General features: G+C 30.6%; 1 protein-coding gene across 4 annotated transcripts in view; it reads left to right on the forward strand.

Moving 5' to 3' along the window:
* The window catches only part of msps (msps cytoskeleton-associated protein 5), a 95,697-nt gene that overhangs the window by 51,546 nt on the left and 18,332 nt on the right, over positions 1-25,819 (forward strand). For all 4 annotated transcript variants that reach the window (XR_013014556.1, XM_076457191.1, XM_076457190.1 and 1 more), the window contains 12 exons: positions 2,729-2,854; positions 3,316-3,461; positions 7,775-7,949; positions 8,519-8,632; positions 9,472-9,600; positions 10,117-10,314; positions 10,665-10,904; positions 15,719-15,841; positions 17,915-18,067; positions 20,667-20,870; positions 21,196-21,331; positions 21,928-22,121. Coding sequence is in view for 3 of the 4 variants with exons in the window: in XM_076457191.1 (XP_076313306.1) it covers positions 2,729-2,854; positions 3,316-3,461; positions 7,775-7,949; positions 8,519-8,632; positions 9,472-9,600; positions 10,117-10,314; positions 10,665-10,904; positions 15,719-15,841; positions 17,915-18,067; positions 20,667-20,870; positions 21,196-21,331; positions 21,928-22,121 (1,938 nt within the window). In the remaining variant the exon portion in view is untranslated. The remainder of the gene's footprint in view (positions 1-2,728; positions 2,855-3,315; positions 3,462-7,774; positions 7,950-8,518; positions 8,633-9,471; positions 9,601-10,116; positions 10,315-10,664; positions 10,905-15,718; positions 15,842-17,914; positions 18,068-20,666; positions 20,871-21,195; positions 21,332-21,927; positions 22,122-25,819) is intronic.

Genomic DNA, 25,819 nt, shown 5'->3' on the forward strand with positions numbered 1-25,819 from the left:
AGAACCTTTTCCACCAAAGATCAAAATACTTCTGTACCTGATCTCAGGGAAGTTATGGAGCACATTTTTTGTTTACTAGGCTCTTCTGCCCCTGTTGAAAGAGTATTTTCAGTGATGAATAGAGTTTGGTCTCAAGAAAGAGGTCTAGTGAATGAATCAACAGTTAAAAGAACTGTTGCATTGTAAACTCAATATTGACTTAAGTTGCAGTGAGTTCTTTGAAAAAATAAAAACTAATTTTTTTTAGAAAAAATTCATTCAAGTGCAAAATATGAATGGTCACACAGTGTTCAGTGAAAAATTAATGAAATTTTGATGTTCCTTGCCTTGCTGAATTTGAATAAATGCTATATATAAACTATTAGTATTCCTTTTGTGTGTGTGTGTGTGTGTGTGGCAGCATTAAATCTTAAGGGGAGTTAGGTTATGAAAGCACTTTGTCAGTGCCAGGTACCTATAGTAAAAACTGAAAACTGTCCTGGTTTGAGGCTTGGAAATTATGGTAAGCCTATCTGTGGGGAACGATACACAATACTTTCATTATATCTTCACAATAACTGGTAAGACTGTTAAAGATTACAAATATTTTGTACAAAAAGAATGAGATTTTGGTTAAGTATTAAATAAATATTTGTTGTTTTTGTATTGTAAGTATTTGCACTCAGAATATTTTTAAGTGTTATCAATGTATTGTCCAATGAGATGTTTAAAATTAAAAATAGAGAAGCTGTACACTCGTTTTAATTTTTTTGTAATCTTTTATGTTTTTATTATAAGTTTATATTTTTTTTATGTATAGTTATTTTTGATGCTTTATTTTTCTTTGCTATCCTTGAGCATTATTACTTATTGTAACACACGTCAACAGGCATTCTTGGGCAGTGTTAGTGTATTGTGGGCAGAGGCACTTTAGCATTTGTCAGAATGATGGGACGTTTGCCTACTACACTGAATCTGATAAACCAATGCAGTCTGGCTTATATTTTAAAAAGTTTTATTAAACCTTTCTAATATGCATCTTAAGACCTAAATGACACAAAATTAACAAAAATATAAAAGTAAGATCCAAATACAGTTTAATTGTCTAACATGTTTATAGATGAAAAACAATGCTAAAGTGCTTGTTCATCTAAACATAATTAACCGAGAAATTGCAACTCTGTAGAAAGTGTTACCAGAAATTTAATTTATTTTCTCCAAACATATCCTGAGGAGCTTGAAAGAAGACATTGTTTCATCAACTGAGTGCTCTCACTGTTAGAGGTATTTTTTACCATAATGACCATATCTTTCAAAATTTGCTCACCTTAGATCCTTATACTTAGCTGAAAATGCAAAGTTATCTTTATAATAGAAATAGATACATTAAATATTTCAGTACTTGAAGGAAAGTAACATTAAAGAAAGAATAGAGTATACCTTATTTGTGAAACACAAACATTAGTGACTTTCTTCATGTACTGTTATAAGATACAAAGTTGTTTTGAGTTAAGCACAAAACTACACAATGGGCTTACTGTGCTCTGCCCACCACAGGTATTAAAATCTGGATTTTAACATTGTAAGTCTGCAGACATACTGCTGAGGCACAAGGGGGCAAATAACATTACAAAACTCTACATAATCTACCCCACAAACATTATTGTTGTAAATCATTTAGTGATTTATGGTTATCAACATATCAGCTCCCTGGAACTTCTAAATTTAAGGGTGAGAAATGGATCATGATTTGAAATTTACTCTGTTTAGGAATAAACCACAAATCTGAGTAACTTTTTTTCAACAAGTTCTTTGATGGTTATTTTCATTCCTCATAATGTTTGTGTAAAATTCTACTGCTGAAAACTACAGAAATATTGTTACACAAGACATTATATATGTTATATGTAGTTGTAAGTAAGTGATGGCAAACTGTTTGGATGATGCAAATTTTTTATTTTAAGTGTGCTATTATTTTTTTGAAAACAAACTATTAACTATACATATGGATTGATCTTTAAAATATTCTTTGAAAACAACTGGTATAAAATTGGAAAAGTTAACAGTGATGCCATTTCCAAAAATGGTCATTGGTCACAAACAAATCTAAGTTTTGTAGTTGGAAATGATCACTGCTTCAGTGAGCAAAACAAGTTTTGTATAAAAACAAAATATTTACCCTGTCAGGTGTCATGAACATGCCTGCATATCAAGTTTTGACATTTAAGCATGGTGGCAATGACAAAATATTTCAGTGACTCGAATCCTTACTTGTTGAATGTTATTGTTTTTATTCAAACCATGCATATAGATAAAATAATTTTAAAAGTAATTGAAAGCAAAGTTATTGTTGACAAAAAATCTAACCTAGTTTGACTTAACATGACCTTTAAAGTTGGATTTTATGTCACTGATAAATCTTTGTTGGTTCATAGCCACAAATGGTAACTACTGCATTTAGCAAAACAGATTGAAAAGAAGTGTGGAAATGAAAATCAACATTAAAAAAATTAAATTTTAAGTTGAAAGGAAGTATTCATTATTTCTTTTAGGATCATTTCAACAAAATTTTAAATTTTACAATTTTAAAAAATTATAAGCTAAAACAAATTGTGAATACCTTAAAGCCAAAACTAGATACTGTTTGATAAGTTTAAGTTTTGTGCACTTTAGTTACATGTTTCCATTGTGATAAATGTTAATAATGTAGTTTATGTAAAGGGAGATCATTTGTATGTATTTTCAACAGGCTGTAAGAAGCTCTGCTATTACTTTGCTTGGAGTAATGTGTATGTATATGGGAAAATCCCTCCGAGTTTTGTTTGAAGATGAAAAGGCTGCTCTTCTTCAGCAGATAGATTCAGAGCTGTCCAAGGTTGGGTATTTATATTATTGTACTGAATTTGATAAGAAATTGTGTGATATCACAACAAAACATTCATGTCTCATTGGAAGATGGTTTTTACAATTTGAGGTTTTCTTTTTTGTATTCTTAAAGAAGCATTTTGTTATATCAATATATTTTAAACATATATTATTATAGAACTAGTTAATGCTAATAGCACAACAGAAATTGGTGGGTAATGTTGCAAGAGTATATTTGTTAAACACTTTTCACAATTTATAGCACATGAAATATTTCTTGTTGGGTAAAAAAGAACATTTCAGTTTTTGCACATGTTTACAGTCTGAATTATGTTTTTTTTCTTTAGATTTGTAATCATTAATTATTATAAATTTAAACTTATGGTTTACAGAAGTATACAAATTGATTCATAATGTTGGTGATTCTTGTCTTTATATGGTTTTTATACTGTTTGTTAAAATTTGTTATAGTTTCAAGATGTAAAACCACCTGCTCCAATCCGAGGTCTTGGAAGCAAGGGTAAAAAAAGTGACAAAACTGGTGAAGATGATGGTGAAGATACTGACAACCAACCACTAATCAATACTTCTGACCTTCTTCCACGAACAGATATCAGGTAACTGAATCCTGCATGCATGAATTTTGAATGCAAGTCAACAAATGTAGTAATGTGGCTTTTGACCTGTGACCCATGTGCAGGAGGTTGAAGCATATTTACTGGAGTACCAAATTTGGGCTTTGCTTAATAAAATCTGCATGAGAAATGACATTTTTCACTAAAATAAGCTAACATAAAGATGTCGTAATAACATATTTCACAAAATGGCCTTCTATTGGTCATAAACACGTACCATAGATAACTAAGAATGAGTTGATAAATATTTTTAAAGGCATAAAGGATTGGTACAAGCTTCTTTAAATGTGAGAAATTTAGTGATGGCTCAAAATAGAAAGAAGATTAGGTTTTTTTATTTTAAATTCTGATCTATGAATATCTGTAGTGGGAGATCACAATTTGAATTGAGTATAATTTTGATGGGAATAAACTTAACAGTATTATGAAAGAAAATGATCTTGGTTGGAGTTCTGATTGATCAGTTTTGTAACTTTTTATAAGGGCATCCTTTTCTGAGCATGTCAAAAGGTTTTAGAGTTATTTTCAAAACTTATTGTTTTTCATCATGATGTATGAATAAACTAGGCATCAAAATATAAAGTTTAACTTAATTTGATGATAAAATATTTTGAAAAATCAGTCTTATCCTAGTATGAGATTTGTGACATTTGTTCTTTAAGTATCCCTTCTGTCTTACCACACCTCTGAGAATAATGTACTTTAACATACAGTACAGTACTCTCTAACCCTTAAATAGTGGGAATGTTGAAGGTAGTAGCATCAGTTGGTGGTTGCCACTGTTTAAGGGTTAAACATAATTTGTATGCTCTTCAATGTTACTTAGTTACGATGCCATAAAATAGGAAATTGCACTTCTTTCCACATCTACCTGTCACATTGTCTCTTTCATAAATTGCCAATAATTCTCTGTTTAATACTATATTATTTATAACAAAAAAGTTTTAATCTGAGAAGTGACATTAAGTTGCATTGTTTGGCATATACAGAATTATCCATTTTCCTTTCAGTTCAAACCTTATTCCCATAGGAAACACTTTGACTAACCTGAATTTTTAGTGGCTCTTGTTGTATAGTTAGAAAACTAGAACAGTCATGGCAGCTATGAGATACTGTGAGTTTTGTGTGTTATTAAATTGTGTTCTTATGCACATTATTTAATTTAAAACTATCATGCTCAATAAAATTTTATTAACAATTGACAGAAAAAACAAAACAGATCCAGGTAAGTATATTTCTTGCTTTCAATGCTTATTCTTTGTTTCTTGTGAAAGTAAATAAAATTTGACAAATTTATTACATTAGAAAAGGTTATATCAGGTAACATAAATAAATTTCCAAATGGTACTCTAGCAAGCAGTTCTCAAGTAACCTAATTTTGTGTAATTTAATAGAGTAACATGAATTGCATATTTGTGAAGTGATTTACAACTTATATGGCATGAATATTAAACATGGTTGGGAGGGCTAACATTTTGAGTATTAAGAAATGTAGCTTTATGTTACAATTTGAAATAATTCTGTAAAGAATAAAAGTAGTAATTTAGATTTTTGTACTTTTTAGGATGTTTATGAGAGTGGTCGAATTCACAAATTTTATGTAGAATTAGGGAAAATAACAGGTTGAATATAAAATTTTACTGAAAAAATGTTTGAAATTTATTTAGAAGGATTTAGAGATTAAGCATTTGAAATTTGACAACTTTCAGATGAAGAAAAGTTTTTTTGTTACATCAAAATTATACTTTGACTCCATGTATTCAGAGAACTTTTGAAGTGAAATGATTTCATTAAAAATTCTGCAATTTTTGTCAATAAAATTCATAACTTTCTCAATACAGACTCAATCCGAGGGATAAACCATGGAACACTTTTACTTGTTTATAGTTTTAATACTACTTTTAATACAGTATGCGTATCTACAAAATTTAGCAGACATTTAGTACACACGACAAGAATGTTGTACACAAAAAATCAATATTTTTATAATGAAGTATTTTAAGTAAATGTTTGTGAATATGTCGGATTTATTTTGAGTATTCTTTATACAAAATGCTTTTCATATTGAGATAAAAATATTTTTTCATTTTGAAAATCTCAAATTTTATTTGTGTATTCTCTAAACTTTCTAATTATATTTCGGATGTTTCTTTTCACTAAAACTTTATTTTATCTTTTCTACCCGTTATCTATGCAACAATGGTCTATTTGACCAACCTTGTATATATCAAACAAACTTTGAAATAAATCTAAATTACCCTCTTTCTTTCAAGAATGAATAAAATTATAATATGAACCTACATTTCTTTATTCTAAATAGTTTTAAACTCATAAGAGTATATTTTTATTTAAATTTTATTCACCTTTGAATCGTGTTTAACTACTATTCATGTCATTAAGTTATAATTTGGTTAGGGAATGTGGAGTTCGTGTTATACTATTGAATTACGTTACTCATGAACTGCTTGCGTGTGTGTCTTGTGAAACATATTTATCATTATTAATTTTACATAATCTAACATTAACTAACCTAGAGAGATCCCTGTTTTAGTTACATTTAGAATAATAAAGAATAAACATAAAAAAAAAGAAAATGAGGTGGTTACTTAAATCTTATTTGTTCTTGCTGTTGATTGTTGATGACACTTAACACTACTCTTTATACACTAATGGTAGTAATGCACTAAATAATGAACAAAAGAATATTGAATTATAAAAACATGCAAAAAGTATACAATTTCCCCCAAACTCACATTTTTTCTGGCTTTCTATCCATAAGGTGAGTTACAAAATCATCCAAGGTAGTCATTATCTTTTGTGTTAGAACAAAACGTGTAGTAGCAGTAAAACGCGCAATTCTACAGTTAGAAAACAATGTAATATAATATGATGAAAACTTTTGCTTTCTATTATAGAATTAAACATTAGAGAGAACTATTAACAAATCCTGAAAGAGACTATTTTACATGCAAGTGTTGTAAGAGTGGTCTGATTTTCTATAACACCCTGTAACCAAACAGAATTGAAGGCTGTAAAAGGTTGCATTTGTCTAAGCAATGATTATTTTGCAGTGAGGGATTTGTATTTAATTTTATATGTATTTGATGGGTGGTGGATAAGATGGAGAAGATTCATAGAGAAAACATGTCACACTGGGGGGGAAATTTGGGATTTTTTAAAATATTACTGTATAAAATTAAAAGCTTAACTTGTATGCTATTAAAATATGGATTAAGAGCTAAGAGTTTTTGCTATACTGATAGGTATTTTAGACTTTAGAGGCCATCACATTCACTATACTATGGACTAACAGATCCCTAGTTGTCCTTAAATTGTGTATATTTGTAGTTTGTATTTTGTGGTTGTTGGATATTATGAAATTTATATAAAGGAAGAAAAAATATATAAAATTAACAATTCAGAGTTGAGACCTTTCACTTGATGCATAAAGTGAAGATTAACAATTCATTTAAATATGTTTTTAAATTAAGAAATCACAACTTTTATTATAAGCTACAGTTTGATATGAAGGTTATTGAAATTTATGGATAATAAAATTGTTCAATTTACTCTTTAATCTAACTCAGTAAAGTTTGTGATGGGCATTTAAACTCCTTTCTCACCTGTTTAATTATTGTAAGATATCCTGAAAGGTAAATATATCTGATATTCTCACTAGCATGTATAGAATTTTTAATTGCAGCTTACATGCTGGTCTTTTGAGTAGTTTTTCTGGACTTAATTATTTTGTAGTGTTCTTCATTGTAAAAAAACTTACTTTTAGATTATTACCTTTTTTGGTAGATGTTTGCTAAAAATAAATGAAAAGAATAAGATGAAAAATTTAAGTCTCTTGAAATTTTATCTAGTCTACAGTATTTAGTGTTTTAGCAACCAGCAAGTGTTTCATAAAGTGTTATAACTGCACATTAGATATCAGGCAGCTGAAGTGAAATAAAAACATCTGCAGGTTTTATGCAACTTTAACTGAAAAAATACAATTAAAAGCAGCAAACATAAGTTATACATGTGTTGGTTTATAAATGGGTTAGGTAAAATATTAAATTAAAATTATGTTAGTATAATTAGAAGATTGAAAATAAGTACTTTTCCTGTAAAGTAAGTTTTAATTTGCATGGAGAGGTCTTTTTCACATTTAGCTAAATGTTTAGAACAGAATAATGGAAATTTATTAAAATAAACTTTTGGAATATATTTTTTATGATTAAAGACTGTTATTTGTCAGGCCCTGCAAGAAATCTGTTAGATTAAGTTTCAATCAATATATTTTGCAGTAGTCATATAACAGACAGCATCTTGACTGAAATGACAGACAAAAATTGGAAGGTTCGAGCTGAAGCGTTACAGAAAATATCTTCTGTTCTTGCTGATGCCAAGTTCATAAAGCCAGAGTTAGGTGATTTACCATCAGCATTAGTTGCTCGTCTGACAGACTCCAACAAGAACATGGTAGTACCTCAACACCTAATATTTTTATTTCATTGTGTGCTTGGTAATAATTAGGCATATAAGACAATGTTTACCACAGTAAAGAAATGTAGTAAAAAAAAACTATTGTTATGCTCTGATTCCCAACTTTGTTTTTATGATCCACTTTTCCTTTGTTTAATGGTATTTTTGTAGCCTGTTATTACCAACCATAACATTCATAACAATATTTAAAAAAAAATGTGGTTATCTCCTGCACCTTATTTATCTATTCCAAATTTATAAGACTTAATTATAACTGCTTTTCCAAGAAATTATGCCTTGCCTTTTGTTTGTACCTCAGGTTTGTTGCTGTCTACCTATTTCTTTGTGATGTATTTCTATGTATTTGATCTGTTGTATTTTGTATAAAAATGCTTGAAAACGTATTGTATGTACTCAAAATTGTGAAACTTAATAATGATCTTTAACAGATGAATGTAATTCTTGAAGTAGCACAGGTTTTCTGTTATTTTTATCTTTTCTGTTTTTCAGTTGTAATGGTTTGTATTATAAAATTGTGCTTTTTTTTTCTCTCTCTCTCTCTCTAGGCCATTCAGTCCTTATCTATATGTAATACTCTTGGTACTTCCTTAGGACCACATTGTAAACATCATGTCAGAGTAATAGCACCAGGCTTGTTTGCTGCTATTGGAGATAATAAAGTGAGTTTCTTTGATATTTCATAATGTTAGAGAACTTGTCTCAAAAACGTAACTTTCTCCAGGAAAAAGTATCATTGCTTTATAAAGGTTATGGAAGGGAGAGTACTTGGTGAGATGCATGGTTGGACATTTTGTGCTGTAAATTTTAGTTATGATTACTTTAGTTGTTATCAGACTAAAATGTGTCATTGTAATGTATTTATATAGAAGCTCAGGTAAATAGTTGATGTGTTACAGATCTTTAAGTGCAGTGAATTGATATAGAGGGGGGGGGTCAAAATTTTGTTTATTACTTGCATTACAGATGTAACTTTTAATTTATGCTTAATTTTGTTACGTAGCATATTATTGCTGTTGTGACAAACCGTAAAAGCTCATTTTTACATGAGTTGTGTTCTAAATTTCTCTCCATTCTGACAGAACTACATGCATCTTCCATTTGTAAGTTTATCAAAACCTTTAAACCAACTTAACCTATTTTTTGTAGGTTTGAAACAACGTATCTCTGAATCTTTAAAATTAAGATTTTGGCATATGCAAGTTTGATGTGATACCAACTGTGTATCTTGTTAGTGCAATCATATCAGGGATTTTCAAACTGTTGGTACATTCACAAAGATGGTAAAGAGTAGTGCAATCACTAAATGTTTTGTACTCTTGTGTGGATTATATATGATTTATGTCAGATAATTTGAACTGTTCTTATGATTTATTACTTAATTAATAATTCTCTGAAAAATTGAATGGGTTTTTCCGCTCTCTACATGTTGAATATAAATTTAGTTTTGTAGGTGACGTATGTTAATAAAAAATAAACCTTAATTTCAACATATTTCCAGAACATGGTGAGAAGTGCAGCACTTAACTGTCTGAATACCTGGTATGAACAAGTTGGGCTGCTGGCTTTCTTTGAAGGAGAGATGGTGAGCGATGCTCTACGAACCGAAAATCCTTATCAACGAATTGAGGTAAGTAATCTTAGCAAAAGCACTTCCTAACTTTCTGTATGAAAATTGACTTTTTTGTAGGGATTATTTTCTAGTGCTTATTTCATTAAAAATTGAAACAAAAGCAAGATAGCTAAATTTTAAAAGAATTTAGCAATTTTTCTAGTATTCAGCTTTATTTAAATCAAAACTAGTGTTAGTAATAATATTAAAGTACATATAATTCTGAAAAGTGTACAGTACTTTACTTTCATGTTTATGTTTTCATATGTAATTTAAAAGTGATAGACTAGAGGAAAGGTAGCTAGTCAGGAAAACTTATGCCAGTTCTTGGACTACTCTTCAGCAAATAGTGGAATTGATTGTCACATTTAGTATCCTCATTCCTGAAAGGGTAATGTGTTTTAATCTAACAATCTGCAAATTACTAGTTTAGTGTCCTGACCACTATACCCTTGTTGAATGAAACAATCAGTTAAATTTACCTCAGTATATTAATGTTGTATCATCAAATAGTATATTGTTGTTTTATTACAGATGTTTAATTGGCTGTCAGAAAAACTTCCTGATGTAAAATCTGTTCCCAAAGAAGAACTAAACATGTGTGTTCCTTCACTGTTTACTTGCTTGGAAGATCGAAATGCTGATGTTCGGAAAAAAGCACAGGACTGCGTGTTGCCATTTATGATACACTTAGGCTTTGACCCTATGGCCCGTGCAGCTGGGAAGTTAAAGGTATATCTGATGGAAAGTCAATGAAACAGTTCTGTGATATTGTTTTATGTTATACAAAAATCAAAACAGTGTTAGATTTAATGTATTGAGTTGTACATATTTCATAGAAAATTGAGAACTGTTGCTAATACTTATGTGGTACTTTTTAGTACTGAATTTTAAAATAAACTTAAATAATATCAGTTATGAATTTGGTGGTGGTAGTTCCGTAAATATATGTAACTACTGAATTTGAAATAAAATCTGTGAACAATGATTATTGTGCTGTCCTCATACTTAATATAAATTAATTTATAAATATGAAGTCTGTGCAACTATATATTTAATGTTTATTTCTCCTTTCTCTATAGCCTGGCTCTAAAACAACTGTTATGGGGCTTTTAGAAAAAGCTCGCCCTAATCTTCCTGCTAAAGCACCACCCAAACCAAAATCAGCTCCTGCCAGAAATGGTAACGTTATAGCCGCTTCACAAGGAAACCGATCACCTCCATCTCCTGGAATATCTACAGACAATTTAAATACAGAAGAAAATACCTCTGGAGTAGCTGCACCCAAGGGAAAATTGAATCGTAGTACATCAAAATCAAAAGTACACTAACTTGAATATTTTCTTATCTGTGAATTATCATAACGAGAAACATGTTCAGAGGCAGTATAGTTTACAAGTAACATATAAGAGTTTTATTATCACTAAAATTTCTTAAGCTGATTCCACTTTGTGTTCTTAAACTGTTAATTTCATGAGAAGTTTCAATGTACTTTTAAATTTTTTACTTAGTCAAATATAAGATTTTTATTCATATTAACACTAGTGAGAACACCAGTGTTTCCAACCTTATATCATTTTGTAGAAAGTATTATCTAATGTGTAGATTTAAGGAAATTTTTAGGTTGCACAGAATGCTGTATTGATTGTTGGGAGAAAAATACAAACCCTCGGAAAAGTATTGATGTACAAAGACCAAAGAAATTTTTTATATCTTATTTCCATTTAATATTTAGTTGGCAGTTTTGCATCTTTATGCAACTGATTTTTGATGCCTCATTTCAGAAGGATTTGTTACATTGGAAAAAATATTAAAATGCTAATGTTACATAGTTTCTTGAGGGGGGGGTCAGTGATTTCTGAAACTTTTAAACAGAACAGCAGTCTTCACCATTCACATTCAATGCTTTCATTCTAATCAGATTAGCCTGGTTGCCCAGTACAGTAAAATACAGACTTTAGTAAGACTAGAATTACATATTACTATACCATAAATCTTTCATAAAATTTTACTTGTATGTTATCATTATTATGCTCTGTTTAATGTTTCCTAGACTTTGTTGGTAAATTTGGTAATTTTATTTCCTTCCACATGTTTATCAGTAAGAAGTTGAGACAACAACATTAATATTATTGTGATAAACATCTATATTAGAAATTAATATCACTAAATATTTGTGCTACTGGTATTTGTTTTCATTGCAAATTTCAACCTTTTTACCCTTATATGTCCTCTTAGTATGGATTCCTGTGTGTGGTGAGGGGACCTCCTAAAGAAAGTTCTGTTTTTCCAGTTTACCTCATCTGGGATGTAAACATCCACCCACATGTTTGCCGTGTGTGGCGACCTGTGAAGGGGAAGAGAGGGTCCTTGTGGTTGAGGAGTCTAACCATAACACACCACTTTGGTCTTGAATTCCTGTAGATGGGTGGCCTTGAGGTGGCCCCCTTGGGTCAGTTGGCTTGTCCACTTGGGCTAGGGTCAATCAAGTACCAGTGTTGGATGTTCTCATAAGGTATTTGGGGACACTGTACCTGATGCTGTTGTTTGGGTATAGTGGTCACAAAACCCTGGCATTGTTACAGTGTCCTTGTTTGGCATTGTAGTGTGTCTTTTTGTTTGGCTACATAGTGTTTGGGGTGAATGGGCACTTGAAATATTCTTTGTTATGGATCCCTCAAATAAAAACTTAAATTGTGAAAAACAGTCCATTGGTAAACAACCGTATCTTGAAGGTTCTGAGCAGCAATCTTCATCTGTAACACTTGTACCTCGTTTTCTTATTGTATTCTCTTCCAGGTAAACCTTCAGGGCAGATATCTCCCTCTTTTTTTTTTTTCAGAATGGGCCTGAGGGTCTTGCTGGCTCTCCAAAGTCAGTCAAAATTCTTTGGTCTGGTGACATATTAGTGGTAACATTCACTCCTGAGCACAGTGAACTCCTCTTGCATTCGAAGGTGATTGGGGATCTACCCATTGAGGTTACTCCCAATGCTATTTTGAATTCATCATGAGGAGTTATTGTTGAGGACATCCCTAAATCAGATTCTCACAGGTTTTTCCGCTCAAGGAGTTTCTGCAGTGAGGCATACCTTCACTTGCAAAGATGGAATTATGATGCCAACTAGTGTTCTTATTTTGACATTTACATCACCGCATCCACCTGTCACCATCAAGGCAAGTGATCTTGATTGCAATGTACAACCATATATTCCAAACCCTATTGGTTGTTTTCAATGTCAGCGTTTCAGTCATCAAGCATGGCGTATATTGAGCAACAGCTACAGGCTGCTCCCTCAGTCATTTACTGAAGTGTACCACAGCAATCAGTTTCAACTTCTCTCTCTCTCTCTATCTCTCTTTAAATCTGTTTGCATGCACTTTTGCTGCCAATGGGGTATTCACCCCTATCCTGAACTCCTGAGACAAAGTTCTTGGGGCTTATCTTTGACTGTAAGCTGACTTTTATACCACACATCAAGCAGCTACGAGTCAAATGTACAAAAGCACTGAAAATTCTTCCTGTCCTCTCTTCCACTACTTGGGTAGCAGATTGATGTTCTATGCCAAAGATATACCCTGCTCTTATTCAATGAAAACTAGACTATTAGTCTCTGGTCTATAACTCTGCCAGGACCTCAGCCTTGAAGATGCTGGACCCTATTCATCATCAGGGACTTTGGCACTACACCAAGGCTTTCTGCACTTCCCCAGCCCAGAGCTTGTACACAGTCACATGAAACTCTTCTCCACCTCTGCCACATGCAACTGTGTTTACTGCATGTTTTGGAACTTCAATCCTTACCACAGCATCCCATCTAGGGATGTTTTCCTTCCTCAGTGGGTCATGCATTTCCAGAAAAGATCATCTACCATTGTTTCTTTTGGCTTTTGTATCCAGGCTCAATTGGATGAATTGGGTCTGTTCTTGGATAACATTGCTCTGTCCACTGGTCAGCCCCATCTCACCATGGCTTATTACAATTCTTAAATGTGACTTTTCTTTGAGTCATCTAAGAAAAGCAGATACTTCCAATTTGAATTACCCTCATATTTGCTGAAAATCTTTCAAACCATCATTCCATTCCCATTTATTTGGATAGTTTGAAATCATCTGACTGTGTGGGTTTTGCCATGGTTTGTTGTGGTTCAGTGGTTTCTGTATTCACTGCTGAACTGTGTTATTTCTTCTGCCTTGGATCACATAGAAGCTAAGCAGTACTCAAATTGCACTATTTATACTGATTCACTTAGTTCTCTACCAGCTCTGGAATTGCCTCACATTAGTTCTTGGTGACATTTGAAACCAATTGGCCCATTTCCTTTTAACATCCTGTATTCAAGGCTCGGCTGCATGCCAGTTGGCAGTGACTTGGAGTAAGCAATGTGAAAACAAGCTTTTCTAAATAAAACCCTCCATTGGACTTTGGTCATCTCCTTTCCGTAAGGACGGAAAGAGGAAGCTGTCCTGACTAAACTACGCATTGGTCACAGGTTTTTAACTCGTTTTTTTTTTTTTTTATCTGGGACTGATGTTATCTGTGTGACACTCAAATGACAATGAACCACATTTTACTGTCTTGCCATTGTTATGACTTTGAATGAGGACAACACTTTAGACGTATTTTGTTCCTAGGTTTATCCATAATGTAGGACAATGTCATTAGCAATGGTGACACAATATCCATCTTACAATTTAGTTTTTTAAAGGCTATTGGCCTTTTTAATGCTATTTAAGTTCTTAATTCAAAAATTAGACTTTTTTAATACAATTCCTTTTCATGAATTAAAGTACAATTAGTTTGATATAAAATTAGAAAATGATTAATGTCAAATAATTTGAAACCAGGACTGGAAAGGTCATCTTCAGGTGACTAATGCTGATGTTTGAACTTTCCCTTTAGTAATCCTGGTGAGTTATAATATTTTAAAATTATGCTACAGACAATCTTTTAAAACTTGTGTTACTGTAGTTTTTCTATTGCTGCTGTAAACTAGATGTAAAAATTGGATTTAATGTTATTTGTTATTAATTCAAAAATTAAACTTTGTTTTGTTTTACATTGATTTCCTTTTATGAATTTTAATAATTTTTCTTTACGTTTACCTTTTTAAAGGATGTTTAGCACAGATAGCCTAATGGCTTTGTGCCATAAAATGCCAAACCAACCAAACATCCCATTTATGTGCATACAAACATTGCATTACTGTGTGTGGTAATATAACTACCTGAGCTATATGACTGTATTATGTTACTGCCCATGACCACTCATGCTTAGTTGAACTTAGTACAAAATTACTTGCACAAAGCAACACAGGGGTACAACATATCAGTGATAGAAAGTTTAGTGATTAAAACAGCATTGCTAGTCGATCACAAATTAACTTTTTACTGATATTTTTCAGCCCACTTTTCACGTATTATACCAATATTTCTCTTGTATAAAGTACAAACTTTTTGAAACAAAAACTTTCCATAGGACAACATTTGGGTTTCAATTGGTTGTCCAAGGAAGTTTTCAGTTGTCTTGGACCATTATTAAAATCAAGCCTTATTGAAGGTAAGAAATGCTAAGCAGATAAAGTGAATGTTCACTATATTGATCATTCATTTACCACTTATGTTGTCATGTAACTAACACTTTTTGTCAGCAGTTTCCCCTGAACGTCTTTAGTTAGGTTACATCTGTAAAATAAATGTTATTTTTATGGTAAGTAAAACCTGAAGACATTTTAATAACAGTTGAAATTTGAAATTTTTATATTTCTAAAAACTGTTATTCTTTGATAAATTGTTTAGGGAGAGTATTCATGATAACATTTTTAGAATGGACAGCAACTTCGACTGACCTGAAGACGAAAGCGGAAGACTTTCGAAACATCCTTTACACTTGTCTCCACAACAGGCAGTTGCTGAGCATTGTACAAAGTTTCATCATAACTGTTATAATTAAAACCATTTACAGCTGTTACCATGAATATTTTTGTCTGAAAAAGGTGTACATTAACTTGGTGTTTTCTTTATTTACAGTTGCAGCTGCATAATGTTTCAAATAGTAGAATAAACAAGTTTCTTTGTATAAAAAGTTGGTTTTTAGTTTTGTGGGCTTGTTTGATAAAATGTTAAAATTTAACAGCTTGCAGGTAAAGGAGTAGCACCTAATAAAAGCAGTAAAAAGGAAGAAGAAGTAGACACTTCTCCTGGTTTAGTGGCAAATAACATGAAAGATCAACGGCTTAATGATGAAAAGGCTCTGAAGGTAGGCTATTTGATGTATTTTGACTGTTAGAATACAAACATTTCTGAATTTATGTATTCAGAAAGGAGCAGGTTGAATTAACTTATTTCTATATACTGTTGTTACACTTTTCAACACACTCAATTTGGGCTTGCTCATTTTGATATTGTAACCTACAGGTAACAATGGAAGTATCTATAATGCAACATTTAATGTGGCACATATATCTTCATAAAATGTGGTCAGTTTTTAGTAAACATTACAAGTCTTTTGTAAACAAGAAAACTGTTTCGTATGTGTGTGTGTGTTTTTTTTTTTACTGAAGATATTTTCCTGAATATGTAGTCAGTGTTGACTGGCTTGAATGCAAGTTAATTTTCATAATAAGTTAAATATTTTTCATCGTAAAATTTTCAGGTTAAATTTACATAATTTCTAAAACCTAAATAAATATCAAACTTTTTTCTTCAGAAGAACTTTATTTTCTTTTTTCTCTAACTCTACAGTTTAATTTTTACATTTTAATTACTTTTAAATTATAGCAACATATTAAAAATGTACATGAAAGGAAATATGAAACTTGTTGCATTTCGGCTTGTTTGCTTACTGTTAGCTCACTGATGAAACTTAAGCCTGAGAATGACCGAAGGTCAAAACGTTGTTCACTCCTCTGCTAGTGTTTTCTCTACCCATACCAGCCATTTTTAAACATACAGTTTTCTCTGCAAGTGGGTTTTCGCGTCATCTGCTTAACTGTGGGTTAAATCTTTGTACCAGTTGCTTCCTCAATTTTCCACATCATCATCAGTGGAGTGATTTTTATTGCGTTTGTGGCCAATATTTATACAATTCCAAAAAAATATCGGATTATCGAATTAAAAATAATACTTTAATTATTGATCACTTTTTTCACGGATTAACTTTAACATATGGAGAGGTGTGATTCGGTAACTATGGCGGCCTCCATAAAGCTGACATAGAGAGCGAATAAGGTAGAGTAATGGTCGATTTCTATTGTAATATATTTTATTTATTTCCCAAATTAAAGCAAATCCTTTTTAAATATTCCCTTGAAGTTATAAAGCCAGAATTAAATTCGTAAGCCGTGTTTTTACATGTTCTTAAATTAGCGGTGACAAGACTTACTACAGCGGCTTAAGCGATTTCTCGGTTTACTGGTCCGTGGCTTAATGGCGCTCCACTGTAATATAAGAGCTATTTTTACTTGGGAATATTTTACATACATTAAGGTTTTTACCCCAACATTAAGTGTAGTAAGAATGTTTTCATAATTAGGAATAGCAAAGAAGTGTATAGTAAAGATGTGTAAATAAGATGTGTATATTTATAGATTCTTCTGTTAAACCACTTCAGTTTTTATACTTTCCTGTTTTTAGATGCTACTAAAAACATTTAAAATTCCTGTATATTTTTAAATAAAATGGTATCTGCTTAGGGTTTGCATGTTTAAAGGTAAATAATTTTTAAATTTTGTTTTCTTATTTGGCATCTTCAATTTGCATAATCTTTTTTCTATATTTTAATTTTATTAAGGACTTGATAATATTAGTTTCATATCTTAACTAGATATTCAGTTCCTTCTAGACATTTTGAAAACTTATATTTTGTAAATGTTGTAAGGTTTTTCTTGAGCATATTATAGTTAACTGGAGTTAGAATGTTTCTTTCTGTAGCATTTGAAATGTAATTATTTCAGTAAAACGTATTTCTCCATTAAGCTATTACTGGGTTATGTTTCTATTAAATGTATATGCTGCAGGTTAAATTTAAAGGGTTTTGGCAAAGATTGCTTTAAATGACCTTACCATGTTGCTAATTAAGGTTAAAAAGCAGTAGATAACTTTAAAAAAAAATGTGTAAACTAAATGTTTATTTAAAAACAGCAGAACAGTGAGAAATTCTGTTACTTCTATAATAATTATATTTATTTGAAACATTAATAAACAATCTTTAAATACACTCTACACTTGAGTTTTATAAATCTAGCCATGGTTAAGTATTTTTCAAAGAAACATTAGATTTTAAATGAAGGTTTAACTTCCATGTATAAATAGCTTTTTCTGCATTATGTAGGTTTTAAAATGGAATTTCACTTCTCCAAGGGAAGAATTCTACCAGCAGTTGAAAGATCAGATGATAACAGCCAACTGGGGAAGGACCCTAGTTATCAATTGTTTCCACAGTGACTTTAAATTCCATATTAAAGCTATTGATACCATGATTGAGGTAAATCTGATATATTTTTATTAATGCAAAATCTATTTTGGTTTTTAATGTTTAGTTTTATCAGTTGGGGGGGTTGAAATTTAGAAATGATTTTTTTGTAGGAACTTGCAAATTTGTTTCTGTATTTTTTGATTAACTTGAAGTCAGTTGTATTATGCATAATGTGTAAACAATTTTTAATTACATTACAAAGTAAACATGTCGATAACATTGTTAAAATTATTTTTATCAGTTGGGGAAACTTTGTTAGTGCTAATTCTCTTCATTCTTGGCCTTTAATTTTATAGTATGTTTTTTTAATCAACTGTTACTAATCTCTTATTCTTTAGAGTAGTATTACTTATTACAAGATTATGCTGTGTTGTCTTTTTTTTTTTTTTTTTTTTTTCCTTGTTGGTATCAAATGATAAGATTGACTTATAATCTTTTGTTTTCCCTCTCTTTCTACAACTATCATCTAGGCATTACAAATATATCCTCTTCAATCTTATCACTATTATTTTTAATAGGATAGTATTTGGTAGGTAGTACTAGCTGATTGATTATCCTTTTCTTTCCAACCTGGTTTTCTAGTCTTAGAATTCTGTTGACTTTCTAACATTTCAGGTATACATTAGTTTGTAAAACTTTATGGTAAGGGTGTTCTAGTGTTTGCTTTTTAGTTTCACCAGGATTACCATCTCTTCCATCCATCGTGGTATGTCTGAGGTATGCAGGCATACCACATGTTTCCTAACAATTTAGCTGATATGTAATTTTATAGAATGTCTTTACATATCATGCATGTGATCTTATCATAAAACATCAGTGAAGGAAGCCATCAAGTTCCATGAGAAGTGGTTAATAAACCTGGGGTTCAACACACACATTCTTACTGGAATGATTTCTGTAACTTGAATATGCTGTATAAAAATACAGTGGTCTGTTCCACTGGCAAGTCAATGTCCCAGTAATGCAACATATTTTGCTTTGAAGTGACTGCCCATCACATACTTAGGGCCTGTGTCCTGAAAAGAATGTTATTTTCAGTATAAGATGTTTCCTAAGTCTGAAACAGAGTTAGGATTGCTACAGAATGGCCATATTTAGATTTGAAAACCAAGCTCATTAGAAAAAGAGCCGTACATGAACTTGTTTTAAACTTAGGTTGTTTAAGTGGTGTATATTGTGTTTAGTCTCTTTAGTTAAGGAGGTTAGGAGAATTCATGAATGATTTTGGCTTTGCAGTTCTCATTAATTATGTGGTTTTTACCCAGTTATTCAAGGAAGATCAGTGATTCTGAGAATTTCACGTCCACTTTTCTACTGTTGCTATTAATAATATTAAGGGTTTGTTATTACTGTGTTTCTCCGAAAATAAGACGGGGCTTATATTAATTTTCACTCCAAAATATGACACTAGGGCTTATTTTCGGGGGATGTCTTATTTTGATATATTAAAAAAATGAAGTTACAAAGTAAAACTATTAAACTAACCATTTAAAATAAACTATTATTAAACTATTAAACTAACTGATTAATACTTAAACAAACTAATTAACTAACTATTACACTAATTAATAAATTAATTTTTTTTTATTTCTTTTCTCTTCCTGCCACTCTTAACTAGGGCTTATTTTAAGGGTAGGGCTTATATTAAAACTATCCCCAAAAATAACACTAGGTCTTATTTTCTTGGTAGGTCTTATTATTGGAGAAACACAGTAATTGGTAATGTTCTTTGAGAGCTTTTTTTAATTGGATTTTTTTTTCATGTGGTCTTTTCTGTGAATAAACTTCAGAAAAGAATACAGATTTTTTTTTATACAAATGTGAAATGGCTGTGATAATTAAGGCTTAGTTAAATATAAAAATAAGAAATTTGATTAAACAACATATAAAATACCAGATTACTGATAGTATTACAGAATACTGAAGGATTAGTTTGATATAGGAAAGAGAAACCTCTAATAACAGTAACCTGGTTAGAAACATTGAACAGTGTGTGTCTGAAAATAGAATAGAATATGGTTTTTGTTATAAGCATGTCTATCTGATCAGCAAGACAATTTGAAAAATTAGAGATGGAAAGTGTTGGTAAATTTTATTTATCACCTAATCTAGTAGGTAGGAAATACCCATTTCTGGGAACTTGCCGTTATTATTGGAAAATAAATTCCAATTTTTGATTTGTCATAAGTTATTGTTTGTTGCTGTATTATTTATGATGTTTTATTGTTTAATGTATTTAGTTAACGTTTCTAACTGGTTGCCTGCTGTAGCAGCATATTTTACAAGTTAGAGCATTTTGAAGTGGAGATGTTGGAGGTCAGACGTGTTTTGACAAAAAATTAAAACTTGAATTATACAATCAATTTTCATACCAAATATTTATAATACACTTGTTCTTATAAATTTTGATTGTAACACTTGTTTTTGTAGATTGTTTATACACAATATTTCAGTTTGCCTTGCAGGTGATGACTGTTGACCTTTTGAACTACTTGAGTTGCAGCCTTTGTTGCATGTTTTAATGACTTGAGTTTAGTTCAAGTTTTGTGACAAGTTTATCCTCTTAACAATATTTTGCTAACCATGAATGTTATTTTTATATTTTCAGTGTCTTGCAGCAAATAGTGATGCCACTGTGGCCAACTTGGATCTTATTTTGAAATGGCTGGCATTGAGGTTTTTTGACACAAACCCAAGTGTTTTGATCAAAGGGTTAGAATACCTTCAACAGCTGTTTAGTATTTTGATTGCAAGAGGGTATCGACTTCTTGAATCAGAGGCAGCATCATTTATCCCTTATCTCCTGTTGAAGGTAATAAATGACAAACCAGCTTTGTATTTTCTTTCAGGAAACTTGCACTTTATTATTGGAGGCTTATTTTCCAACAGTAAGTTTAAACATTTGAGATATCAAAAATTAATTTTTATTATATTGTATTGTTTGTATAATATAAATTGTTTAATGCAATACATAGATTTTTATAGTGTGGTTTATGAAATTGCAATGAAAGCATTTTTATCTTTAAACTACTTTGTATATCTAATGATTGAAACCAGACATATGGAAGTTATGAAATAGAGTATTACAGGTATATGTGTATTTGTAACAGTTAATACAAATGAGTTACTGTGTGTAGGTTGGAGATCCTAAAGATGCAGTTAGGAAGGGAGTTCATGATATACTAAAACTTATCTGTCAAGTATATCCATCCAGTAAAATGTTTAATTATGTCATGCAAGCACTTCCTTCAAAGAATTCACGACAAAGAGCAGGTACTTGGATCAATTTAATACTAATACTTTTCTCTGATTTTTTGTAAGTTTGATTTGGTTAATTATTGTATGACATTTCTTGGTGTAGAAAATTTATAATTTTATTTTAAATTGTATTTTGTATTTGCATATAAAACCATTAAACCGAGCTGAAACCTTTGCTTTTTTTTGTTGTGTGTGTGGTCGTAACTTTACATCTTTGAAAGCACATTATAAAATTTCTTTGTGGAATAAGATACACGTTAGTGAATCTGTTTGAAAACTAATGGAGTTTGTTAGGAAGATGTATTGGCTTAAGATTTCACATAAATCATTTTAAAAAGTTTTGAAATATTGTAGCTCCATCTATACATGAGATAATTAACTTTTATATTTAAATATACGTATTATATAAACCTATCGTTCATAAACATAACTTTCAACATTTTGTGTAAGTTTTAAAAATGATGTTGTGATTGTAATGTTTTTTATTATTCAATATTTATGAATATGCTTTTGTGTTACACTGCTGTAGTTACTTGTTTAATGTTGTAACCTGCTAATGTTAACTACAGCTATTGACACTCATTAATTGTATAATATATTTTGGCTGGTAGAGTGTCTGGAAGAACTAGGAGCAATGATTGAAGTGTATGGAATACGGATTTGCCAACCTTCACCAGCTGCTGCGTTAAAAGAGGTTGCACGACAGATAGCAGACAGAGACAACAGTGTGAGAAATGCTGCTTTAAACTGTGTAGTTCAGGCATACAATTTGGAAGGAGAAAAAGTCTTCAAGTATATTGGACAGGTACGAGAAACAGTAAAGATTTGATGTTATTGTTGCATTAACGTATTGTGAGTCATCAAATAGTTCTTTACTTTGCTCAAGTACATTATTTTATGGATCCAAACTGAATAATTTTTGTTATTCTAGCATATTTGTTTTGTTTTATTAAATATTCTTGTCTGCACATAGCATAGCCCAATTTGGATAGCGTTGTTACACCTTTAACACCTCAATTACTATCACCGCTGTATCGCACGTCACCAGATGTTACTTTTATTACTACATTTAAAATGAAATAAAACAGTTTTACTATCAACGTATACCAATGAAATTAGCATTAAAATTTATATTATAATTCAAGGTTTGTATTATCCAATTTTTAATTGCTTTATTTCAAAAGAAACTTTAAAAAAAGTCTTAAACTTGACTTAATTACTCCACAGTGTGTTAATGTTTGAGTTTTGTAAGTTGAGAATGACTTGAATGCACTAATACTTCCATATATATATATAAATAATCTAGATTAATTGCTCTGCTTATGCATTCTCTTTTCAAGTTCCTTCATGGATAATGGGAGAAAACAGAAAAATTTATTGGGACTCTTGCCAGATTCCACAACCACTTTACATATACAGTTGCAGTTTTTCAGGCAGTTATACTTAGTTGACCTTGATGTTTGTAACCAACATAAAGCTACATTTTGAAATACTCTTTCCCAACAGTTATTAACATTGGTGTGAAAAATTACAAACAGAACATGTGAAATGCTTTTAGTATTGTTTCTGTTTGTGATCCTGCTAGCTGTTTAGTGTTTTTACCTATAAATGTTACATAGACAGTTACATTTTATTTAGCTTCATGTTTATATTTTACTTAATATGTTTTAAAGTACACATTAGAAAGGTTAATTTTTTTTAAACACAAGTCGAACTGGCTTGTTTATCAGACTTGGTGTAGTATGCAAATATCCCATCATTCTGACAAAGGCTGAAGTATCTCTGTCTGTGATACCCTAATACTGCTTAAGAATAGGTGTTGATGTGTTGTAATAAGTAATAATGACAGGAAAGAAAGATAAAACATCAAAGATAACTATATGTGAAGTAAAAATTTAATGATTTAAAATATAACCAAAAAAACTTTAAGACTAGGGTAAAAATTAAAAGGTTTGTACAGCTTTTCTTTAATTTTAAACATTTCATTGAGCAATGCATTGATGATAATGCTTGAAATATTCTGAATGCAAATATTTCAAATAAAAAATAACATCTTTAATTAAAATAATTTCTTCCATTTTGTACAAAATACTTGTAATCTTTAAACAAAGGCTTGCTTACTCTAACAATTGCTAAAGTCTCACTGTCGAGGATACCGTTTATGTTGAGTAATAATGCTAAAGGATAGGAAAATAAAACAAGTTTTGTGACAAAATGACCTCTAATTAAGAAAATGAATCAAGAAAATTTGATGAAAAATTCTAAGGTATGGACATTTTCTGTATTTTGAATTTTAAACACTTCGTAGCCCAATGGTTAAGGATAATAATCAAATATCCAGGGTCCGAGAGCAAGTAAGTACAAGATAATCTTTAATTAAAATAATTACATTCTTTGTGTACAAAATACTTTAATTTTTAACATAATGTTATTAATTATTGTGAAGATGTATTAAAACATTTCAGAGTTGTAAATATTGAACTCTGTATCATTCTCTGTATGAGAAGTATGCAATATTGGTTCAGATTGTAACCATATATTAAATCTGTTTTCCATAGGTAAGTTAATTTCCCCTTGTATGAGAATCATAACATGTGTCTGCTGTATTTTGTTCATCTGATTTTTGTAACATCACTTTCTGATGGACGAAGTTTGACATAATTTCTCATTATAATATAGATATTATTAAAATAGCCTAATTTTTATGGTGTTTAGTCTTATGGAGACAAACTAGAAAATGAGATGCACTTTCTATGTCCACCTAGTATGTCTTGTCTTTTACAAATTGCCAGTCATTTTCTAAAGTTTTATCAGATCATTCATAACCAGTAGAAAGACAAGGTTTTAATTAGCTGAATTATATGATGTATAATGTTGTGTTGTTCTCAGAGTTGTTGTTTTTGTACAGATTGAAGAATTCTATTATCCAGTTCAGGTCCACTTACTAAGGGAATTACTTAAGGCACTTATGCTTTAGTTGGAAAGCTAGTTAAATTATAATAGCTATAAGATTGCTTTGTAAATGTTATTATTTTGTGTAATTATGTCTATTCAAGTATGTAAAAATTAATTTTTCTAGTATCATCATTACAAAAACAAACATTAAGCTTAAATGTTAGCAGCTAGCTGACAGCAAAAGATAAGAGGCTGAACATAAGTACTAGAGTTTTGTATGTAATTTTTATTCAATTATTACTATAAAATTAACTAAAATATAAAAATTAAAAACTTTTGTTAGGTGAGGTTAGATTAGAATATATGATAAAAACATAGTAACTTTCACAACATGGTTGCAAGTAGTTTGTATTACATCATTCACTATGGTAAATTGCTATGTGTTCAGTGAGCAATTGATTTCTTGTATTGCAGGATTATTAGTAACATGCTGTTCAGAAGGCAATACAATAAAGGTGTGGTGATATACTAGTCTGAGTATTGTATTGTATTGTGAAGCTGTGATACAGTTGTATCATTGTTCTCCAATACTATATGATTTAGGTATCGTCATGAAATTTGGTAAGCTTTCTGTAAACAGAAGTTTTGTACAGAACAAATCGGGATTTCTAATAAAGTATATCTGAAAAAAATTAATTAAAGGAAGATGAGTGCTGAGTGTAAATGTTGTTTTAATTGTTTTATTATCAGAAATGTTACATTCACAGTAACAAAACAAGAACAAAATTGTTATTAATTTTATTTTACTTATTACCAGCTGACATTTAGTTGATCAAACCTGAAAATTGATGTGTGAAGTACGTAAGACCATATTTGTAATATAGATAGTAAATTGCAAAGAATACTGTCAAACTTTGAGGCAACTTGTTAGTAAAACTTTTGTATATAGATGTGTTGTATTGACTACTACAATGAAATGTGCACTCCTACTATGCAGGATAAGCAGAAAGTTTTCCTGTTAGTCTGAAGGGATTTTATTTTTAAAAAAAATTGTTTATTAGAATTTTTTTGTGATGGTTATAAGGTTGATCAAATCAACTGAGTCTGTACAGAAAAAAGGGTAGAGAAACTAACAATCAAATATAAAGTGTTATTTTAAAAACATTTGATATGCAGTAGTTTTAGAGATTATGTAAGTTAAGTTTGAAAGAAAACTCTAAGTGAATAAACCATAAATCATTTTACATTTAGAATATAAAACATTGACTTATATTTTAATCTAGAAAAACCTGATTTTATGTGAACAAATGGTGTCTAATTTGTACTAAAAGTTTGCTAAATTTCATGAAGATATATTAATTTCTTTCAATTATAATGACCAGGTGGTGCAAAATACTTGAACCTGTATCCATTGGGCTAGTGAGCATATTTGATTAATTTCTTTATGTGAAAAATGTTATACATAAACTGTTGTAGTTAATTCAGTGAAACTTTTAACAATTTAGTTTAATGTAAGATGTGCTGTGTATCTCTAAATCATCAGTTTTTTTTTATTATTATGGGAGTGGTTGATTTTAAATAAAAAGTAAAAAATGTAACAGAGAATAC

This window comes from Tachypleus tridentatus, chromosome 9 (assembly GCF_004210375.1).
Source record: "Tachypleus tridentatus isolate NWPU-2018 chromosome 9, ASM421037v1, whole genome shotgun sequence".
NCBI lineage: Eukaryota > Metazoa > Arthropoda > Merostomata > Xiphosura > Limulidae > Tachypleus > Tachypleus tridentatus.